The sequence below is a fragment of the Malurus melanocephalus genome, unplaced genomic scaffold (genome assembly GCF_030028575.1).
Source record: "Malurus melanocephalus ecotype Western Australia unplaced genomic scaffold, MMel_1.1 scaffold_88, whole genome shotgun sequence".
Classification (NCBI taxonomy): Eukaryota; Metazoa; Chordata; class Aves; order Passeriformes; family Maluridae; genus Malurus; species Malurus melanocephalus.
In genome coordinates, this window is record NW_026623320.1 from 1337431 (window position 1) to 1361310 (window position 23880).

At 37.0% G+C, this 23880-nt stretch overlaps 1 protein-coding gene across 3 annotated transcripts in view; it reads right to left on the reverse strand.

Annotated features, from left to right (window-relative positions):
* HERC2 (HECT and RLD domain containing E3 ubiquitin protein ligase 2) overlaps nucleotides 1-23880 on the reverse strand; it is a 102603-nt gene that overhangs the window by 26282 nt on the left and 52441 nt on the right. For all 3 annotated transcript variants that reach the window (XM_057368094.1, XM_057368095.1, XM_057368093.1), the window contains exons 39-69: nucleotides 23135-23319; nucleotides 21370-21517; nucleotides 21081-21277; nucleotides 20618-20848; nucleotides 19805-19940; nucleotides 19108-19251; nucleotides 17589-17731; nucleotides 17109-17376; nucleotides 16809-16951; nucleotides 16422-16520; nucleotides 16157-16325; nucleotides 15920-16045; nucleotides 15213-15321; nucleotides 14942-15081; nucleotides 13359-13549; nucleotides 12149-12254; nucleotides 11895-11986; nucleotides 11180-11355; nucleotides 10559-10670; nucleotides 9624-9705; nucleotides 9382-9525; nucleotides 8711-8801; nucleotides 7115-7292; nucleotides 6609-6690; nucleotides 6355-6526; nucleotides 4300-4444; nucleotides 3338-3563; nucleotides 2440-2611; nucleotides 1715-1901; nucleotides 821-961; nucleotides 467-658 (exon numbers count right to left, since the gene is read on the reverse strand). In XM_057368094.1, coding sequence (XP_057224077.1) covers nucleotides 467-658; nucleotides 821-961; nucleotides 1715-1901; nucleotides 2440-2611; nucleotides 3338-3563; nucleotides 4300-4444; nucleotides 6355-6526; nucleotides 6609-6690; nucleotides 7115-7292; nucleotides 8711-8801; nucleotides 9382-9525; nucleotides 9624-9705; nucleotides 10559-10670; nucleotides 11180-11355; nucleotides 11895-11986; nucleotides 12149-12254; nucleotides 13359-13549; nucleotides 14942-15081; nucleotides 15213-15321; nucleotides 15920-16045; nucleotides 16157-16325; nucleotides 16422-16520; nucleotides 16809-16951; nucleotides 17109-17376; nucleotides 17589-17731; nucleotides 19108-19251; nucleotides 19805-19940; nucleotides 20618-20848; nucleotides 21081-21277; nucleotides 21370-21517; nucleotides 23135-23319 — 4727 coding nt within the window. The remainder of the gene's footprint in view (nucleotides 1-466; nucleotides 659-820; nucleotides 962-1714; nucleotides 1902-2439; nucleotides 2612-3337; nucleotides 3564-4299; nucleotides 4445-6354; nucleotides 6527-6608; nucleotides 6691-7114; nucleotides 7293-8710; nucleotides 8802-9381; nucleotides 9526-9623; nucleotides 9706-10558; nucleotides 10671-11179; nucleotides 11356-11894; nucleotides 11987-12148; nucleotides 12255-13358; nucleotides 13550-14941; nucleotides 15082-15212; nucleotides 15322-15919; nucleotides 16046-16156; nucleotides 16326-16421; nucleotides 16521-16808; nucleotides 16952-17108; nucleotides 17377-17588; nucleotides 17732-19107; nucleotides 19252-19804; nucleotides 19941-20617; nucleotides 20849-21080; nucleotides 21278-21369; nucleotides 21518-23134; nucleotides 23320-23880) is intronic.

Here is a 23880-nt window from a genome sequence, read left to right on the forward strand (position 1 = left end):
CTATTACATCATTAACAATATAATATACTAACAGCATTTTTAGCTAGCAATAATCACTGTATCAATTTGAAAAATAAACTCAGATGAAAAGAAAACCCATCATGGAAATTTTTAAACTAACACTCTACAGATCAAGGAAACAGAGCTTGGTTAATTCAGCTTCATCCAATAACCAGGGACACTTGACCAATACATAAATACATGAATTAAGCTACTATCTTAATGTCTAATTGTAGCACGAAAATTTGAGGAATTAGTCTGTTACTGACACCTGTAGTACAATATATACATTCAGGTACTATTTCCATTAAAATGGTTAAAGCTCACATGCATTTAAYTTCAGCTCAAGTTCTCATGTTTAGTAAGTTTCTCATTATATTGCGCTGCACTTCCAACACAAGAAAGCATTCCAACAGACTAGTAATAAAAAGGACATAGTTAAAATGCAACAGAAACCAAACCTGACCTGTGGGTAAGCTGTGCCCATGCCAGACAGCACAGCTGAGAGAACATCTCTTCCCTTTTCGCCTGCTCGGTTGGACACCGCAAGCTTTAGCAGGTCAACCATGACTCGCGTGTCATCTGGCACCAGGAGACTCGTAAACTCATCCAGGTACTGTGGCTCTGGGCCAGACACCTTACTTTGACTTTCTACATCCTACAAAACAAAAAATAAACATCCCTCTGTCTTAAGATAGATTTTTTAAAATGCAGTAATTTACATAATAACTATTAAAGAAAAAAAAAAAAAAAAAAGCAAAACTGCTTGATAAAAGCACGGTAAAGACTTAATTTTTAAGAAGGGTATTGACAACATTACTTCTTTGGTTTTTGTCATGGTTTCTGCAATAATGCTGGCAGCTCCAGGGTCATCCGTGACWGGAATGAAAGGACGGGAAGAGGCAGCAGCAGCTGAGGGAGTTACAGCAGACGGTGTCACAGCATCTTCTGAAGGAACAACCTAGCCAGAACAAATAAAAACTAATGAAACCTTCAACAAGACACTGTAAAACCTTTAAGAGCTTAAYTATTTATTAGAAGGGCTACTGCTCAAAGACAACAGCAATTTAAAAACAGCCATACAGATATATGCAAAACCAACAGGTTCACTGCCTGTATTTTCAGCTTCTATTTTATGTTCCTGCTGTGGGTAAAACAGCCAACACTCCCCTCAATGCCAGCTGCTACAAAAACATACAATAAAATATCACTGCCTGCAGAAAAATCTACAAAGTAGAAGACCAGCCTGGACAATACATACCAAATTCACAGTTTATCAAATCAAAAGAGACCTCTTCAGTAGCAAGCATTTTCTTTTTTCTGCTTTTGTTAGCAGTTGGGAATCAACAGAGTAGAATTTCATTCAGTGCCTCATGTTTACATCAGTTGATCTAAGTTTACAACTAAATTTCATTAAATAGTGGTCAAATATTCTGGTTTTTTTTTAAATAAAACTGCTGTAAAATTAATTCAGTATCCCTAAAACATTACTAGAAATCACCACAATTGCATTTAAATGACACAATGCTTTCTGAAAGTTCAAAACTGATTCCATACTAAAATTTTAGTTTTTTCAAATCTAACATGTGCAGAGAATGCAGTTCTGAAATTAGAGCATGAAGGAATTTTTTATTCTCTGCTACTATCACAATAGTTAAAATATTTTTCAGCTTTACTGGTAGACACCGATTAAAAAAAAAAAGTGACACTTTACCTCCCCTCTCCTGTCCTGCCACGGGTTTGGGCTCAGCCTCTCCTCAATATCTCCTACAAGCACACACTCATCTCCATTTGCAGGGCTTCCTGCAGAAGTRGCATCTGATGGGGGAGCTGGTGATGTAGAGGGACATTCTACTGGTGCAATCATACTTGCAGGCATCAATGCTCCAACAACTGCATCCCTGAAATCATTTARGATGGATTAACATAAACCTAATTATACTTCCCTGCTGAACTTGAAAAATGACATTAGCTTGTCTTAATAAAATAAGGTTTCCAAGCTCCAGAATACAGAGGGTAGTTCATTATTAATTTCCTTTRGGCCTGATTCTTCAATCTTTAATGTGAGTTTCTCTTTATAATTTTAGCACAAATATTCTCCTACTAACAACAAGGGTACTGCAAAGTTTCATTGCTCTTTCTACTCCACCCTCTACTCCTTCCTCCATATCATCCATCATGATTTACTTCACACTGCTTCTACATTATCTACTTGAGCATTCTTAAATAAATATATTTTTTCCCCAGGCAATGGAAACTTTTTTAAATATAGTAACACAAAGCTAACATCGACACAAAAAGAAAATTTAAATGAAGATTAGGCCCATCCTGAGRAGTCCAAACTTGTTAAACAACTTATACCTGACTCAAGAGTCCCCAATAGATGGTAAGCTGTGCCACCTTTTGCTCTTCAACAGACAAGAATGTTTCCATGCCTACCTGGCATACATGATTTGCAAAGCAATCAGGATGTGAGACAGTGCCTGCTGTTTGGCAACGTTCCCATCMAGCGACAGGAGAATCTTAGCAAGGGAAGGGCGATTCGGCTTGGAACTGTTTGCCCCRCTGATTTTGTTACTGGCAGCAGAAGAATCTGCATCTGAAGGAACACCTGAAAAGAGGTGGGGGGAGAGAGAAAGTAAGCATTTTTCAATGGTATAATAGATAAAAGGAACTGATTCATCTAATTTCTTGTTAAATCAGAACAGATGACTGCAAAACTACAGTAGATTATTAAACTGCATTGCCTATGGTTACAATATTAAAGTCAATATTGAGGCTTTCCAACAAGGGCTTTCATAAAATACTATTTGAACTTTATACTCACTTACAAAAATTAAGGTAACACAGATAGAAATATCTTGGTGATCAGCACCTAAAACAAGTTTTACTTATACAAACATTCTAAAATAACAAGAGTGTTTATTACGTACACATTGCCTTGGTGAGGAAAAAGCTTAATTAGCAAAATGTTTGATGTTTCTTTATTCAATACAAAACACTGCTGTTTTGATTCTCTAATTCTAAAGTCACGTTTGAAATGAGAACCAATGTATAAGAAGATTGATTGTATAAGAAGATTACTGTAGCTTTCATTTATCATTACCTCCATAAAGTCCTTGGGGTGTTTGAGAAAGCATGTTGCATTTTCATTTTAAAAAATCCACTTTCATTAAGAGGTTTGGTTGGGATTTTTTTTTTAAAGTGTATTTTGTCATTTTGTGATTTTTTTTTAACAGTTTTCTTTTGCACTCATGCACCACCTATCAAACCACACACAAAACAAACACTCAAGTGGCCGTAAAAGAAATAACAATGTTAGGCAACAAATACCAACCAAGATAAGAAGCACCTAAAGGGTCCCTCGCTGTCTGGAAAAGTACTGGCTCATGAACAGATGGTGTAGCCACATCCACCGTTGTCCATGCCACACTGTGGGAAGACCCACAAGCAACCCGTGTGATTTTCTGGCCTTCCAAGCCCTGGACCAGAGTGGGTTTCCTATTGACTGTAGTAGTTCCATTGCCTTGCTGCCCATGGTCATTGTCACCCCAAGCATAAACCTGCCAGGAAAAATTTCCACATATTACTTAGCTTTACTGTTTATCTCATTTAAGTATTTTCTTAAAAATTCCTAAAAAGAACTTTAGTGATTTTTGCCAGTAATCTAGAGCACGTTAGAGAATCTATTGTCATGGCATTCCCCCAATCATTAAATAATGCTGGTATTATCGTASATTATAAGAAAAAAAAAGTCAAAGTAGCACTTTATCTGATGACTCATAAATTATTGCCGATTTATAATTGATTAGTTGATTCAYAAAACACTCAATGTTCACAGTGAACAGAAAATTGAAGAATTAACTGCTTAGTTATTACGYTGGASATCTGAAAAAATATTATGATAAYGCTRAAAAATCTGTCCAGAATATTATGASTGCTTCTGCATCTCCACAGTAAGAAGCAGAAAACTGATCATGAGACATTGCAARGAAAATGCTACAAAAGCTACTATGACTTTTTGAATATACTTCTAAATATAAAAATATTTAAACTTCAGCACTAATATGAAAGCTAATACATTTTAAATKACAATCATGCTTATATTTATGCAGAACTTTTAAAAGCAAATAAATAATATTTATAAGTTATAATAAATATTTATAAGTTACAATAAATAATAATTAGAGACTTTTCTTTCATTTAACCAGCACCAACACAGTTATACTTTCCTTCCTGAACAGTTTATTCCTTTCTCCATCACAGAAAGAGGGGAAGGGAGGGTGATGCCCATCATACCTGTCCCGTGTCAGTAACTGCCAGACAGTGGAGCGCTCCCACAGCCACGTGCACAATCTTCTTACCCCTCAGCCCTTCCACAACCTGGGGCTTCCGTACATGCACATCTGTGCCATGGCCCAGCCTGAAGTAGTCGCCCTTACCCCTGCAACAGACAGTCAGTGTTAAAATTCAAAACTCTATTTTTAAACTTTCCTCTTCACTACAGCTTCCCAACTGAATATGTAATTTATCACCACATTAAACACACACACCAGCCAGCAAATGCTTCAAAACTTAATTACAAAGGCCTAAGAACGAGGATAACTGCAATTCTATTACACCATAACTTCTCACCTCAATATAGAAGGGCACGCTTATGATTATATTGCATGCAGAGCAACTGGTTTTACATTTAATTTCCTCTGCTGCAGAAGCACCACAATTATAAATGCTTACAAAATTCATGTGTTTTGATAAGACTTGGACAGATTTATACTACTGAGGATAAACCTAACAACAACAAACCTTCAGCAAGTCTGCTCCCATGAAAAAAATAACACAGGGAACTGAAATGTTTTCAGAAATGAGTTTTTTCACATTGTTGGAAGCCTCAATATAGGTTCTCAAGTCCCYGTAATTTAAATTCTTCCAAAATGGTTATACACAAACTGCACTAAAAAAATAGCATAYACAAAAGTAATGTAAACACCTTAAAATGCCTCCACCAAGAATGCCATTAAATAAGAAAAAAATCACCTGAGATTTCTCCCACTGTGTTTTAAGTAAACATTCACTCAGTTCTTTTTCTCACCGCCAATTTTTCTCAAGAAAGGTTATGTTATGCTGGAGAGAAACATGATATATAGTACTTCTATCTACCTAAAAGTTATAACCCAGAAGTCATGATTTTTTTCCTCAAACCATTACAAATCCAAGAAGTTTAGAAGAAACTCAGCCATCCTGAAGTGCAGACATTTCCAGCTGAAACAGACCTGAAGAAGTCTCCCTCTAAACCCAGACTAGACATAACAGTGTCAAGAAAAACTAGGGCAGGCAAGGAATAAACAACAATTTTGGAATCAGTTCTTACAAAAAAAAAGACTGTCTAATTCCCTTTCCTCCTACCAAAAAAAAAAAAAAAGAGAAGGGAGAGCAAGGAAGAAATACAATTTCCAATGGCCACTCTGAAAATCAACATCGTTAAAAACTTTTCTGCCCTTTAACAACAACAGCAACTTATAAAAATGAAAGCTTTGTGGATTTCACTTCATATCATTCTGCAACTGCTGACAAATAACACCAGAAAAAATTACTGGTGTAAGTCTAATTAGCTTTGATATACATCGAATGGGTCACAGTCTTATTACACAAAGATGGGGTAAGACCTTGATCTGGTTAGCTGCTCTGCCATGCAGTGAGCTCCCAGATTTTACAAAAAGATTTAAATTTGAAGAACCAGATTTGTGTTCAAAACAAGGCAGAAACAAGCAGGAAAATAGAAGAAAAATAAATCCATATCTGATTAGCTCTCAGTGATCATCTCGTACCAATCCTTGCTCCTGTGGCATTGTTACTGACAACTCAGTGGCCCTCTGAGCAGCAATTAGCTGAACACGATGTTGCTGTCTTCCTGTGCCCCCAAAAAAGTTCTTCCCTCCTGCTCTGAACTTGACCTTACTTCCCTACTCCCCTGCACCCTTACTCTCTCAAGTCTCTGCTTCAGCTCTAGGCTACATGGTCCAGGCTATGGCTCTCACGTTGTTTTTCCCCACTCCACTCCAAAGTCTTGAATTAAAATTCCTTTCCATGTTTCATGTTGACAAAGAGAGGGAACGATCTTCCCTTTCCTCTGCTAATTCCATAGGATCCAGGCATTCTCACAGTGTACAACAGACAACAAAGCACAGGACAAGACACAGCGTTGGAGAAATTGAACGGATACAGCTCACCTGGAAGAGCTGCCATTTTAAAAGACAAAGAACACAGATAAGGCACAAATGGGGACAAACAGCATTAAATACAGCCCATACTGAGAAACTACTTCATTAGTACTTCCTGGCAAATGTGACRTACCATGTCCATACCACTCCTGACTTGGTCAGTGCCAACGAGAACTGTGCACCACACTCAATCTGACAAACGCCTTGGCCATTCAGTCTTTCAATGTTCTGAGGAATGTTGCATCCTTCACTTCCCCCTCGGCCCAGTTTTCCGAAGTCACCATCACCCCAAGAAAACACCAAACCTGACAAACATCAAATTGCAGGTCAAACAATGATCACAGTACTCCCATGTGCTAGAAAGCTTCTGGAAAAAGATACTCCTACCTTCGTCTGTCAAAGCAAGAGTCTGAGCATCTCTGCTTCCACAAGCAACCTGAATGACTCGGTGGCCAAGGAGCACTTTAACCTACAAAACAGAAGGAGTAAATAARAAGATTTCAAATAAACTATGTTTTAAAACATTACCAGCATTTCCAAGGTCTTATCTTGATCATTGTGCTCAGCCTGAGCAAAGAATTATCAAGTCATGCTCACTCAGAACCCAGCATTGCTACATGGTAGCTTCCAGCTATGAGTCAAAGTAGATGTAGGACATCAATGATGAAAACAGCATCAGGTGTTTTACATCAGTTCCCAAGAAACCAACTGGATCTCTTGGGCATTTCTGAAATAGCATTACTTTTACTAGAGGTGTGTGCACCGAAAACTACCTCAGATCACTCCAAAGTAATGTCTTCATACAACTTTCACAGTTTTTGTTGCTTTAGCTTCATGCCCTCCTTTATTAAACACATTTACACTTCATCAGAAACACGAAACATTGATTTTACCATCTTAGGCTTCAGCTGTGTGGTATTATCCCCATGTCCTAGTCTTCCATACTCTCCAAGACCCCAGGTATACAGTTCACCGCTAGAGGTAATAGCAGCACTATGGGAACTGCCACAGGCAATATCACGGATGCGTTTGGTTTTCAAGGCTTCAATCAGCCTGGGTTTATCACAGTTCCTAAAGAAAATGAACAACAAATCCTCTCTGTTAATTATGAAACAKCCACATAATATACTACAACCACTGCAATACAAAGTGTGCTGTAATTAACAGTAATCTCAAGATAAAATAAGATGCAACACTGATTCCAAGATGTACACTTTAGAAGCACCAAAAATCTAAAGTTTTCACTATTTTAATGGACTTCAAAATTTATTTAAACAACATTTTATRTTTATGCTGCAAAACTTAAGAAATTCAAAATGTCAACGTGATGAATTAATTAAAACAGTGCATAATAGAAAGTGAAAACCAATTTCCTGTCACTGTGATAGTGGACAGTGACACACAGCAGGGTTAAGAGATGACACTCCCAGCCCAACTTTGCTCTTCACAAAAGAGAAATTGGAACTAGAATTTACTGTTAGGCTTCTATGTGAGTACTGGAAACATTTACTCTTCATGTAGTTACAATGTTCTCTTAATTTTGAAAAGAGATTCAACTCAAGATATTCTAATACTGATGGTTTCAGAACCACTATTAAGATTTATATTAATATAAATCATTATTTATATTAAGATATAAAATTATGCATGGCCTCTGGAACTGTTGCCCAAGAGTTCCAAATTTCACTTTCAATAAAACTACATAAAACATGAGGCAGTTGAACAATAAACAGTAATACTGCTCTCATATGTATTYCCCTTTTTATTAGGCTGACCCAGCCTTATGAACATATATTTGTAATATATTAACTATTTGAATCCATTTTTCATGTATTGTGGGCAAGTCCTCAAAATATATCAGAACGACAAACAAGGATTTACACAGGGGCTTTGTTTATCAGAGTTTTTTTWCTTTTGAAATATTTTTCTGTGGRTATATACAAAGTAAAATCTGAGAMAATTCAAATTTTCTTCAAAGCTGTCCTGCAGAAGATTAAACTMTGTATTACTGAAAAGTGTAAATAGTTTATTTCTGGCTAACAAGTTTGTGAACTTAAGTCTAAAGAAAACAGCCATAAAATGACAGCCTTAAATTATGAACTGTTAAAGCTCAGGAATGTAAAATTGCTATGTATTTTTTTTTTCTCCTCAAGGCACCTCTGAAAACCATACCTTATAAAAGTAACCAAAAACTGTATGTCCAGAAACATGCAATTTCATTGGTGACATCAAAAAATACTACTCAAGACTTTTATCTAAGTATCTTTTCCATTATTATATTAATTGAATGGCTTTTTAAATGGCTGAAGRCTGCTACAAATGCTGCACCATAAATGGGCATATACAGTGGAAAAAGAAGTCTTTTTACAACACATTCTTTTATTCCTACTGTATTAAAAGTACTGTTGTTGTCAACACTGGTGGTCAGCAGTGTTGTAACATTCAATACAAATCTTTTACTGAAATACAGAAACATTTGGTATCCTTACATTCGACTGAAGTGACCAAGCTTTCCATCATCTCCTTCACCCCATGAAAACACCTTTCCATCAACAGTTAATGCCATGGCATGCCGGCCACCTAGAAGTTTAAACAGAAATTCACATTTTTGAGCTTTCTAACAGCCAGGAGATCTAGCAACAATCTGACATTGCTGTACTTCTACAACGCAACTGTACGAGCCTTTCAGCCCCGTACACATTACTTATTTTCTTCAGAGCTTTTATCTGATTTAATTTTTTTTTTAAAAAAAAAGCTTTTGTGACAGTAGGTCTCCTGGAATATTTTAAAAGAAAATAAAGTARATCACTCAATTTTCTACTCTCAAAGCTGCAAGAAAAATAACGAGGAAAAACAAACCCACCATTTAAAAATATTAAAAATGAMAACAGTTTCTTTGAATCCAATGGAAAAACCGAAATCACTAAAGTTAACTTCCAGCAGATAGGAAAACTTGTGTGGTCTAAATTCACAGATTTTAATAACAGAATCATTAGATTTCATCTGTTATTGTATACAACAGGCAGAATTTAATAACCTTTATTGGGTTTTTTTTAGATTTGATATGCTAGGGCATCACAGCATCCAAGAAAATTGCAAAGCAACCATTTTCAGGCTTAATATGTTACATTTATGATGAAAGTATAGCAATATTCAGTACCTGAGTGAACAGCCACCTTCTTCACCACGTAGTTGCTGAGAGCTGTAATCTGGCGKGGAATAGGCACAGTTCCACTGGATATTCCTAAACCCAGCCTTCCATTTGTGGCTTCTCCACAGGCATACACTTTACCCTCTACTGTCACTAAAATGAGGAAGAAAGTTTGAAACATCATTAGTGTTTCACAGCTCAAAACCTGTTTCTGCCTTTAAATAATTCTAATTATTTTACACTTACGCTACCTGCAAAAAGGCTTTTGGATCCTCCAGCTACTTGCACAACATTCAAGGCAGACAGGGTTTCAGAAAAGGAAGGGACTTTTATCTAGTGTAGACAGGAAATAAAAACCATTACAATCAACTTTAATGCTTTACACTTCGAAAAGAAGAGCTCTTCAGTGATAAACCAGTTAATCTAACAGGTACTTTTGGATGTTCCACACATACCAATTAATATACACCAGGCAAAAGATAAAAAACAATTATTTTATACTGAAACCATGATAAATACAAAACCTGAGGAAMAAATGAAACATGATATAAACAAGGGCTTTCTTTTTGAAAAGCTTTTTTGAGAAAACTGAAGAATACAGGAAAGGTTAACTTTTTGTGTCTTCAAAGGTACTCTMTGGATAAAACAGTACACCATCAAAACATAAATTGAAGAAATGCTCTCAACACAATTTTCAGATAAATTATATCTTAAACTGATTAAGCATTTGCCATGTATCTCATCTTGTATTGTATTAAAATTATGTGTAAAAGGCTGCACACCAGGCTGAAATCCCTACAGTACAATTTCCAGATAGAAGGAATACATAAAAAGCTTCACTAAAAGTTTTATTTTATGCATGCAAATTCAACAGGAACAGAACATGTAGAGTGTCACACATTTTTAAAACAATTAGTTCATTATCATCTAAAACAAATGACTGAGGGGCTGCTAAACATCAAGCCACATTTCAGAGTAACAACCAAAATGCAAATTTTCTCCAATTCTTCCACCCAGTAAATATCTATGTATGTAAACACTAAAAAGTCACCGAAATCTACCCTTTGTAGCTTTTGGTAATAAACTATAAAATTCTGATAGAGTCTGTATTAATTTTAAGTTGTGTGACCCATACATTTTATTTTTCGATTTTCTCTTTTGTACTGAAGTACTGAAAACAACATACCTTGGAACCTTTTAGCCCTCCCAACTGGTCTTTGTCATTCAGTCCCCAAACAAAAACTTTGGTTCTTATTGTAGCTGCTGATTCAAGCCCAGCTGCCTTCTTTCTAACAAGACTGAACATACACAGAAAAGAGAAAAGGAGTCAGTTTAGCAAATAGTATGCTGTAGCATAGGCACTTTTTAATTGTATTTACTGATTTTTACATTTTGGAACAGTTTCAGGATTCAAATTTCATTACCACTGTTAAAAAAAAAACAACAACAAAAAATCAGAATGTTTAACTGAACAGTAGTAAATACCCATGTGCCACAACAGTAGTAAATACAAGTGTTTACTTGATGTAAACATCAAGTGTTTAGCTCAGTTTCCAGCCCCAGGTACACTCTAAAAGAGGATGAGTCACACAAAATGTTACACCTCACCAGCGTGACCATCTCAGAGAACTTATTTATTGACAAAGGATCTACTTAYCATTCCAATAAACTAAGATACTGATTTCTCTTTAGTACCATTCAGTCTAATGAGGGTGTTCTTTCTGCAATCACCTCCAGAGTTACAAGCATATACAGACACTAAGGCTCTTTATCATTTCCCCTGGCCTTCACCACCACAGTTACCCACCTCCCAGTGTTAGCTTTATCGTCATCCTCCTCCTCATTATCAGAAGCCAGGAAAGGGACTGCAGCCAGATCTTCATCCTCTGCACGTATACGTCCCAGTATGCTGAGGCCATGTATTTTGCAATCAATCCCAGAGCTTCTGCATTGCTTGATTGCAATCTCAATATATCTGTGGTACTAAGAATAAAAAAATATTGAATTGGCATCTTTTGGGATCTATTTAACTTTATAAATTATAGGAGAGAATTAGAACTTTTGCTTGACTTTGTCACTTCAATAAAATGGATGTCACTTTAAATACTTGCCTTTTCAGCTCTAAATAATTCATACTTTAACATTAGCATATGGCCTCATTCATTTGAGAAAGATTTCACTCCCAAACTCACACAATTCATTATGCATTTCTTTTTGCAGTTACTGGGAAAGATCAGAACTGCTACCCAAAATTACCCCCAAAATTTAATAGAATGTCTTACTGGTTCACAGGTAAAYTGGTTTACATAAAACTCCCTAAAATAGTCTGTTATAGTGTTACATTGTGCCTTTACATCAAGACTTTTTAGAATACTAACTTTRCTAACTTGCCAGAAATACTGCAAAGTTAGAGGAAAAATAAAATACCATGCTTTAATAATCAAAACACTTTTCATCCATCTCTTGCAGCAAAATATTTTCCTTTTGCTCACAAGAGCAATCCTCACACAAACTTCACTTACTTCAGTACAATCACTGAGTAGAGGCACTGTGGTGTCCGTAGGATTTATATTGATTGTCTTTAGCTCTATAAGGTTATTTAAGGAATTACCCCCTAGAAAACAAAACATGGAACGAAAAACATTTTAGGATACGGTGTTTGTTTGACAAACAGGCACTGTGCATGTTAAACAGATGACTATGTTAACAGAMATCAGATAAATACATGCTGCTGAGTGCAAAAAAATTTTTGACTTCTCAGAGAGTGTACACATACCTGAAACTACAACTAAGGAGGGCATGTAGCTGCTGTCTGCAGGATCCACTATCATCTTTAGTCTGTGAACAAGAACATCTGGAAAAATCTCCAAGCGAATCCAATGCTAGGGGAAACACAGAATTTCATTTTTAGATAGTATTGTTACGGCCACCATGTGGTTAACAAGAATTTGTATGCGATGTTTTTGAAGAAAGCATGAAAAAAAATTCTGAATGGTATGGAACAGCTGCAATGTATGAAAACTGGCCACAGGGAAATGACCTTGTGAACTTCTTGCTTGTCTACTTCCAACTACAAGAGAAACAGTTGTAGCAAAAATTTTATTTCAGCCAAGACCAACACCACTGAGAGCACAAAGCACAGAGCAATTGGAGGTTAAGAAATGGGACATGATACAGGTCTTAGGTTAMAGTCTGTAGAAAACCTGGAAGAAAAGTACTTGGGGATATTCTCACCATGGCCATCAACAGAGCATCAAAACACACTGGACAGATGCCCAGCTGCCAATCCTGGTGCCTAGGCTGGCCACAAAGCACYGCTGCAGGCCACCAAAACTGGCAAACCACAAACTAAGAAACAAGGTCTTTTATAAATTATCTGGATGTAGGAGTCAAATGTACATTAAGCAAGTTTGCCAATGATTCTAAACCAGGAGAAGCTGTTGATTCCCTCCAACACTGAGAGGCTTTGATACAGTAGAGGGCTCAGTAATCACCAATTGCATGAAATTTAATTCGGTTAAGTGTGACATTCTCCGTCTGGGATGGGGTAACCCTGCTTGTACTTACAAACTGGGGGATGAGGGGCTGGAGAGTGGCCCCACAGAAACAGAGCAGGGGGTTCTAGTGGATGAACAGCTGGACATGAGTCACCACTGTGCACCCACAGTCCAGAAAGCCAACTGTGTGCTGGGCTGAATCAAAAGGGCAGTGACCAGCAGGTCAAGGGAGGGGACTCTCCCACTTTACTCTGCTCTCATGAAACCCCACCTGGAGTGCTGCATCCAGCTCTCGGTTTGTTAGCACAAAAAAAAACCTCAAGAACCTGGTAGAGGGGGTCAGAAAACGGCCATGAGGGCAATCAGAGAGCTCTCCCTACAGACAGGCTGAGAGAATTGGGGCTGTTCAGCCAGRAGAAGAGAAGGCTGTGGGGAGATCCTCTTAAGCAGGAAATAAGCCATAATAAAGCAYTTAGCGTTTCAAGTTACCTTTCCTTGCGAACCAGAAGACTGCCAGCACTGCTCACTGCCATCAATAAGACGTGAAGCCTGATTCACAGAGGATGAGACATTCAAATTCTTGACTATCCTTGACCAATCATCCAATAACATTCCCCGCTGGCTACTGTGCCGTCTCTTCAGCTGCTTTCCAGAGCGCCCGCTGAACACAGGAGACTGACCTGCATGGGTAAGAGAAACATTAGGCATGCACCTCTCAAAGAAAATTGCTTCTATGAAACCCATAAGCAGGGTGAAATCAAATACAACAAATCCAACATTTCAGGTACGTAGTCCACTGTTAAAACACAGAAGCACATCAGGTGGGTAATGCACTTAAAAAACATTGCTCTTTTTTTAATGGAGTTTCAACTTTTCAAGTAGCTATCTAGTCAAAAACTTGTAAAGGTCCTTCCTTTTAAAATAGAAATTAAAATTTGTGATGATACATAATTGAAAATGGCCCACAGTACATGATTTTTTTACACCATTATAGCATATGAAAAATATGCAACCAAACCTCAACAAAAATCACAACCAGAGAACAAATAGGTAAGTTAGAACACTCAAAAATTCAAATCTCGGTCCAGATGGAGGTGGTTTATTGAGGTAAAGATTTCCTCCCTGCAGAAGCTCACTTCCACTTCTCTTCACTGATTTTGTACCATCTRGAAAACTTGACTAAAAGAATGTTGCAACTCCTCTACCCTACACCAGGCAAGGGGAAGGATTACAGATTCATACCATATCAGTTGCACAACCGTATCAACTGCCTTATTAAAATAATGTCTTTGTTCCCTTTTTGACAAACCATCATACACATGCAATCCATATTCACAATCTCTAAGCGGAATCATATTTATTTATTTTCCAAAACAATTAGACTGGTTCTGTGTAAGTCTGCATCACTTTGCAAATACTAGGGGTAAGATTGATTTTTAGACCAGTGCATGGAAAAGAAATAAAAGCAGATGTCAAGTAAATTTTGCATAACAATGCAAAGCCTGGAAGTTTTGCAGTTAAAATGGCTGTACCTACTCTTGCCAAGAAAAAAGAAAAAGTCTGATTATGAGTCTTCCAAAAGGCTTCCCTTCCCCTCTGCACTCATCTGGAGTCTCCACATCACAGAGGCTATGAGGCAACACACACTGACAGCAAAATAGTTCAACAGCAACTAAGGTGTAAGGTAGCACTTTAGGTATTTCCAGCTGCCCCTGCCACCATAAGGACTCCATTTGTCTACCTCTAGGCCAACAGCAAAAGGTAGGATGATTAAATAATTACAAATTTTACTCTTGGTGTGGTAAAAGTGCCATTCTGACCTGCAAAATTACTGTCATGTCATACTGACATTTTTAAAACCTTTTAACACTACAAAGAAGGCTTAGGGGTTAATGTTTCATTGTAGTCCATCACATAAAATTGTAGCAATGTTATAAATATTTTGCTGTCTGGGGGGTCAGTCTGAACACCAATTTTATTATATTATGGAGATGAAATCTAAAATTGTTTTTTTTTTAAACAACTTAAATGCATTGCAAATCAATCTAATAAACACAGACTGCAGAACWTACCTGGTTCATTTATTCTGCCAAAAGTATGTCTGGTGTTATGCTTCCTGGTTTTAAAACAGGTTTCACAGAAGTCAAAATCATCACAGTTTCTGCATTTGAACCTAGGCCCATTGATGGGAAACATCTGACAGCCATCACACCTGATTTGACAAGAACAAATAAATATATACATGGTACAAGTTAATTGTAACACGAGACAAGATAACATTATCAAGACAGTAAGATAAAGGATAACGCATATACACTAAGAAAAAGGTAAATCATCACTTACGTGACTCCAGGGTGAATGCTGGGGACCAACTCCATTTCTGACAACAAGCCAGTCCAGTGKGACTGTTGAGGAAAGTCTACAATAACATCTTTTCCATTGGCACTAAATGCTGTGACAAAAACATGGAGAAAAGACATGTCTTGCAAATCTCTATAAAATGAAGCTGAAAGTGATTAGAATAGTGCTCTATTTGAATTTCTCTRCTATGATTTTTCTCTTTTTTGGAAATAGTTGCCAAGCAAGAATGTACTTGCACGCACAAATACAGCATGAGCAAAATCTTTAATTCTTCAAATAACCAGTGTTCCCCAGATTTCTTCAACAACATCCCTTACAGCCTGATACTAGTGCATCCCACCTTTTCACTTTCTAGTGAAGCCTTAGTTAGAGTTAGAATTGCTTCTTAAACAAAACCCATTTGTGGTTCATCCAAASTATAAAACACAACTGCACAGGAAGTTGCATAGATGCCTCTCGACCTTTACTGCATGTGAATGAAGTAGCTCAAAAGCAAATGAACATGCTAGCAAAATGAGCTGCCACATAGCACCCGCCTATAAATTCACCACAAACTTCAACTGCATTCAGTATTCTCTATCATCATGGAGTATCCCACAAAACAGTGTGATTTTTAAGTGTGTCTAGATGAAAGCCTGCGTGGTTTGAGTTTTATTACCTCCCCATGTCCCATTTTGAACATGCATTACCTTTGACTATGCCCACACTTCGGTGAGTAACCGATCCCCATTTGTATTTGGGTGTGGTGACAGAGCTTTTCACACGCACTTTGTCACCTATCTTGATATGAGAGGCAGAACTCTGTGGTGGGAATCCTAGCAGAGGCAAGAATAAATGTATAGTGAGTGGGGTTTCCCCCTCCAAAAAAATCTCCCTCAGTCTACCATTCACTTTCTAAATTAAAAAGCAGTCAGCAGTGAACTCACCTAAAAGCTCAACATGGATATATCTGACCCAGTAGGTACCACCCTTTTGTTGCCAATCACACTGCACGTTCAGATCATGCAATCCATCTCGATCCAATTTAATAACTTTGCCTACATCTCCTTCACAAACCTCCTCATAGGTTCTGCAGCACCTAACCATCATCCCCACCTAGGGAAAAAAGGACAATAGAATACAATAGCTCTGTAAAGGCTTTAGTACCAAAGGGAAAGCAGTTTCAGTGTAGCTTTTGATCATCATACTTACCTGAATATTCTCCCTAACATACACAGCATAGTCATCATTGCTTAAGAAATCAGCTCGTTTCTTATAGGTCTGGCTCTCTGTTACAACAGCACCACTTGACTGGAAAAAAGCCCAAAACAAATATTAAATAATTACAAAAYTTGTTTTCAATTCAGACAAATAAAATAGTTAGCAAAGACTGAAGATAACCCAACAGAAGTATTTATGGATTATCTCTGTTGTTTTATGTCATGTCCAAGAAACACAAGGTAAACATTATCTTCATTACTGGTTTGAAGGCTTGGGAGAGCAGACTGTCCTTTTACTTGCACTGTTTTCCCAAAAAGGGAAGAACTATAAAATCTGCAGCTAGCTAGCATAACTTAGGTCTACCAAGTTAATACTTACAACAGGACAAGCAGCTTCAGCTTCTTCCACTTCTTCTGCTATTTCCTCATCTGAATACTCATCAGAGATAGTATCAGCATCAGAGAGATCCGTAATTTGAACATCGGGGTGATCCAACAACCAGCCAACTAAGGCTTCCACTCCTAATGTAGAAAACAAACTCAGTTTGTCTCCAAGGGACCTCTGACATTCTTAAGATTGTATCCAAGAAGAGGTAACTGCTCCCTCATAAGTACCGTTTTAATCTGCCTGCAACTTTTCTTCTCCTTTTATTATCATTAATTTTACTAAATAAAATACCTGGTAATCCAGAAGCACTTCCAGAGGTTCCCGACAGAGATTTTAGTGCAAATTCTATGTTTTTCCTAGGAAAGCCCATTTCCATAAGTTGAACTACAATGGGGAGGGGTGGAATCGGAGACTGTTTGCGTTTCTTCACTTTTGTGGGTCTGATATGTTGCACTGTGACGGGTGTTGTAGACTCACTAGAGCTGCAGTCTTCAAACAACGGAGTTGAAGGATGTGTAGACTCTACAGCCAAATACTGGCACACTGCCAAAGCAGCAGCCTAAAGGGGAACAAATAAATCAGTCCAAGCAAAGCAAGCATATTTAGTATGTTTGTGTGTGTGTGTACATGCATGCCTGAAATTCAACGTTAATTGCCTAAATGGGTTCAGTGTCACKTCTTTTTTTAACCTACAGTTTACTAATTTTCAACTGGAATGTGAATTATAAAGAGTTATTTCTTGGGTTACTTAGCAGAAAACACAGACTCTACCTCAAGCTCCTGTTTGTCAAATATGGCTTTCACAGGTGATGGCTGCGTAGCAGCTGACAAAAGTTGCTGCAAAAGGATCATGGGAGGCTGAGGTCCTTCAGGAGACATATCTCCTATGTCRGGAGAGGCCACTGCTCCATCCTCTTAAAACAAAAACATTATTTTAATCAAAACCATGCAATACGAGCCACTCAGGAGACTTATGCTAGGACTTACTGGTTGATCAAACGTTATTTTTCACGTATTTCTTCTCCACAGATATGATGCATTTAAGATAAAGCCATATGTACTACAATCTCCGTACAAAAAAGCAAGGAAGAAATTTGTAGATAAACTATAAAATTACTAAAATACACTGAAGACATGTCTAGCAGAAACTACACTCAGTGGACAGTGAATTTGAGCAAATGTCTTCTGAGTCCACCTTTTTTTGCAATAAGACTATTAGGAAAAGGTACTTCCAGGATCAGCCAGGATAAATGTTAGTTGATACAGACAACCAACAGTTTCAGTGATCCCAAAACCACAGTGCATGCTTTCTGGATTGAGTCCTTTTCCCCATAACACACCTCTTGGGAAGAGCTCCCTATAGCTATTCCTTGTCCCTTAAAACCAGTGTACTTTCATTGAATCAACTTGCACATATTTCTGCACCTTTCATGTTTAATTTTGYATTTTTGTTGGCATAAGCATTTATATTTCCTAAATCTTTACTGTGACTATCACAGGAAAATGTTCCCTCTTCATTTACTCCAACAATTCCCATTTTTGAAAGGATAATAAAACAGTTAATACTCCTCACATACATATGTTGTTCTGGTTAAAAAAAAAAAAAAAGAACATGTTAGGTTAGGGTTTTTTTTTCCCTTTAAAAATGATGGTAGGAGTAAAACCATGTCCCATTCCTAAAAAAACTCTATAACTCCTAAAAAAACAAATATATTATTACACTTAAAGACATCACAGTCTTCACAAGTAGCCMAGGAATTAATCAAAGGCATTTATAGCTATCCTGAAAGCTGACAGAGCTACTGTATTTATTTTTTATATGTAGAAGAAATAATTCAAATTATCAGAACTACAACTCCCTAAACTCTTTAAAATCATGCTTAAGATACTTTATCTCTGCATTTTTTTCACTAAAAACTGCAAGACATTTGAAGTAAAATAGCGAGTTTTAACTTTTGAAGCAGAAAAATAAAACCACTACAGAAACTATTAAGTATTTTAAAATTAATTACAAAGCTTACTTCTATACTAAGCATAGAAGACCTACAAACTTAGCTAACTCCAGTTTTTCAAACTTCAAACACTTGACCTACTTAGCTTTCAAAACTTAACTTAGAAAGTCAAAATCCTTTTAACATAGAAGCTTATATCATTCATGAATTTTAATTTTTAGTCTTTAGAGGGCAAACTGAATTTCTACCATCCAACTGCCACTATCAAGGGTTACATTCACRTCCTCAATCTACCCTCTAAACAAAGAGCAGCATAGTCAGGCTGCATATCAGAATACCTGCAGGATTTAATGTGCTCTCCTGAACAGCTGGCTGAGATAARATCTGCCTCAGTGTATCCTGGTGAGAAAGCAGAGCTCGTCCTGCTTTTAGGATGTACAGCTTTAACTGCTGGCACCGCAGTAGGTCCAGATCAACTTGACCTGTCAGAAATATTAAGCAGCCATTAGTGCTAGAAATCTCTTGTTTGAGAGAAGAAAGATTCATTCATACAACCTCAGCCCAAACATCAGTTCAACACTTAGCTCTCTGTGTACTGATGATATGAGTCATTTTAAACAACACATTGATCAAAAGTATGCACACATGGTATGGCCAATGATACTAAAAATACTCCTTTTTACTTTTCACACCCTGGACAGTCATACAGCTGATTTCTAACAGTGAAATGAAAGTAAGTGCAGTTTAGATGTTACTTGGATCGAGTATTTTAAACAAATCAATACAGTAAGATCAGCCCCAAGCCTTATTTACTTTTTCTCATCAGAATTAAAGCTATTTCACTTACAATGCAGAGCAATTCACCTCCTAGCTAAACTTTTCTCTTAAGTGCCTATTATTGAATGTTGCATTAGAAAATGGGTCAGGTGCCAGGAGACCCTTTTCCTTAAGTATGTTTCTTGTAACTGGTATTTTTTCTAGAGCATATCTATCTATTTCCAAACAAAGCAAACAGCAAAAAGCCCCCAACTGTACCTGAAAGACCTTGATTGGGAGACTTCATTCTTTGTTTTTCTATTTTACTTCCAGCCAGATTTACTAGTTGAGCCCAAATGGATAGCATAGGTTCAGTGAAAGGCAAGTTGTTCACATTAAAAGCCACAACTGGAAGCTAGACAGTGGGGGAAGAACCAGACAAAACAAAAACAAGAACAAAAATTACAGGTAAACATTTTCCTAAAATCTCACAAAATCATGAAAAGGTTTCAAGAGTTATTAACTGCAGAAGAGGAAAAGTAGCATTCATCCTACTGCTCTAGACCAGGAACAACTGGAGAGGATTTCTGTTCCCTACACAGCTCCTAAGCCTGTATTTGTACCACACCATTGCAGGTCTGCTTGGTGAAAAAGCAGAACAGAGTCAGAATAAGAAAGAACTCYAGTCTCTGAAGCAGACCAAGCACTTGGCCTGTGCTCTCACTAAAGTCACATCAACCAAATCAAGATTCAATTGGAAATACCCAAGCTTTTCWACACTAGTTAGCAAATCAAGTTAAACATTAAGAAGCTCCTCTGATCTAAGAGCTATAAACYACATTATAATAACTTGGGATTTTACCTCAAGTCAAACAACTTCAGCTTAAATCCCTGCTCCTTTCATGTCCTTAGAAAATGGGATTTAAAGGCCCTACACAGGTTTTGCATGAGAACCATCTTAGATGTGTATTCAGAKCACTGCATCAGTTGAATGTCCAAATATCTCGCCAATGAAGCACAAGTATTTTTTCTCTGGCCCATAATAGAGTCGTAAACCTTCCCAGTAGTAAAGCCTTAACAAACCAAACTTACTGGTTTCAGTTGATTCAGAGGGCACACTCTGCACGTTCGCATGTCATAGAACTGCACAGTGATTTTCCCTTTTGGGGTGATGCGTGTCACTGTGCCCTCTCCAAATTCATCATGAACTACTTGTCCTCCCAGTCTCAATCGACTGTCTATGCCACCAATCACAGCCAACACTGCCATGAGAGCTCCCACCTCTGGATTCTCAGTGTCAGGGAAGTAGTCATCCAACACAGCCTAACAAAGAACAATGAAATTTAACTGTAGGGAGAAAACATACACTTCTATCTGCTTTAAAGTATAAAGTTAATCACAGACACTTCAACTTAAAAATTACAACATAAATTTATATAAAAATAGAAAAATGGTTTCAATATTAAGCTTAATATTGTTTACAAAGATTTAGTATTTATMATTTCAAAATAAATATTGCTATAAAAATGAGCTTATTTTAAAACGTGGAAACTACCCCTTCTGACTGTTTTCCTGCAAAGATGTGGGTGATGGAGGTTAGCTGAGAGTTGATGTACTTGTTTATGAGTCCATTCCACTGGCTGAGCGAATGCAGCGTCCTCAGCAGTGCCACTATCTCTTCTGCTAAAGTACTACTATGAGTGGCAGTGAGAGATGCTTGGGGCCTGGCCTTTCTCCTCCTCAGAGTAGATTCTGCAAAGACAAAGCAATTGCACAGCAGTTATCAGGTTAATGCACACATTTCCCATACATAAAAATTAGCCACTGAGGGAAAATTCCTCTACCTCTGAGCAGTGGGATATCTGAAGAACAAGTACTAAGCAGGCTCCCTAAAAATCCAAACAGTTTTTCCACAAGAAATTTCATGTCTCTTGACCTTTCATTYTTATCCCAGGATGGAAGTACTGCTTTCAATAAATGTACAGCAAGTATCTAAAAAGAGAACAAAATTAAGTGTYATTTTAGTCTAAGTCACCAAATACYAAAGAAACTCTCAGACATTAAGTACAGAAGAATGACATTTTTAAAGTTAGCTTTCCTTTGTAGTTCTTTCTACAACGCTGATTTCTTTCCTACTGTGGAAATTAGTGAGTTACTGATCCTCAATTTGCTACAGGATATTTTAAACGAAGTTGTGACAGTTTAGAGTTACAAACAATTTTATTGGCACACTGCATTAGCGAACCCAATCTCTTCAATACTTAGGACACACACTGAGAAACAATGTAAATAACTAAAACAGGAAAAATATGAATACAGAACGGGAAAGTTTGTTCAGATTGCAGACTCAGAAATTAGTACTAAGATGTATTTCACARTGGAAGTTTCCAAGTGTTCTGCAAAGAAGCTATAATAGTTAAAATTCATGAGATATAAAACTGAATGGTGGAAGGCAGGAAGCAGCAGCCACTGTGAAARCAGGACCTCCAACACAGTTCAGAAGGACCAGGCTGGCAACTCTGAACCCAGACATTCAGTGCAGGACTGACAACAACAGGGGAAGGTGCAGCATTGCAGTATCAAAGAGAAGATGGGGTTGCATATTCTGAGCAGGAACATTTCASGTTTTGAGCTTCCTCATCTTCTACCCAGAAGACAAGAGACCAACAGCGAAGAGAACTCTCCTCTTGCAAACTTCTGTCAATAACATGTCCTTATAGAACTTCAAGGTCTCATCTTTTTGTTGTTCTTAAGTTAGRTGCTGGTACATGAGGAATGATCATTCTCTCGAGTATTCCCTAAATAGCACAGATGACTCTACTGCACTAMGTCCTGGATGACGACAGAAGCTTCAGCATATTAAAAATATGGGCAAGAATTTACCGGAAGATCCCATGAAAAGGAACAGCCTTTATGGTACAAGGCTTTAGTTAAAAATGCTGGTGCCTTATCAAGGAAAAGAATAAGATCATCTTTTGCTCCCTGAGCCTTAAAATTTGGCAGAGTTATTCCATAATAAAGTTGCTGTTCAGTCTCATGAAAAAGACCCTAACAAGATGTTAAGAAATGGAAAAAGAGAGAGAAAAAAAAAAGATAAAAAATTAAAAGAAAAGAAGAAATAAGAAAAGGGGAAGAGGACAAGAGAAATACAAGCCCAAAAGAAGATGCAAGGATGTAGCTTCTTAAGAGAGACTGTAATTAAAATTATTCAACAGTTTCCTATGGAAGGAAGGACAGTAGACAATACGTAATTTCATAACTTWAAATGAAATTTAACTTCTTCCTAACCATATACTTGTTATTTTTTTGTTTATTCTAATTATAGGAAACATGATATGAGAGCTTSTGGAGCACATTTTTGGAACACTGTTTTGACCTTTCTTTCAATAGAACAAGGGAGTCCGTTGTATCCTGAAAGCTCAAAATTGAAGAGATGTATATTTAAAACAATAAATCCTAAATATAAAGAATGTGTTATGTTTTTTCCAACTAACTAAAAAATTATTCATGGACATTTCCCGAATGTTTTGTAAAATAMACCTTTTCTTTTTAAGACAACTAAAGTCTACTTTATTGCCTATTGAAGTAATTTAGAAATACACACATTACCTGTCTCTGTAGTGAAGCAGCAGTGAAAGATTCATGCCCCTCAACAATTTTCATTAGCAAAGTTATCCACTGAGATGTACTAAGAGTGCTGCACATCTGAGGCATGAGTGCTATGCTTCGAATGAATCCCAACGTGCACCAACTCCTATGCTGTTCTTTATAAACTAATTTATTTGGCAAGGAAGCTAAAAACAAAAAGATATACACATATAACAGTTGACTTTTCCAMCAGTTACCTAGTTCTCTATATACTACATGGGGCTTTTCTGGAAAAATCAGAACACCAAGCTATTCCACTGTCTCTACATAAACTATTCATTTCARTTTTAGAGCCTGTAATTAATTTTATTAAATATGCCTTTAAAACAATTCTCATYATTACACTGTTTTCTCACTACTTTATAAAGTAGTTAACACCATTACTTCTGAAATTACAAAGAAGTCACAGAAATGAGTATGACATACCCACTCATACTGTTATTGCCAAACACAAAAATGCTGTTAATAAATTACTTGTCTAAATCAACAATTCACATTTCATGCATTTTTTCTGCTTTTACTGTTTACATTTTAAGAATGCAATATAAGGATCACTTACATTGCCTTTAAAAATTAAGATTTTAAAAGCTTTGAAAATGCATTTATTAGCCTTTGGCCTAAAAAGGATTAAAAACTAGTAACAAGAGATTTACAAACTTATGAGACAACAAAGCACAGAACAGAACCACAGGGCTCAATCAGACTGC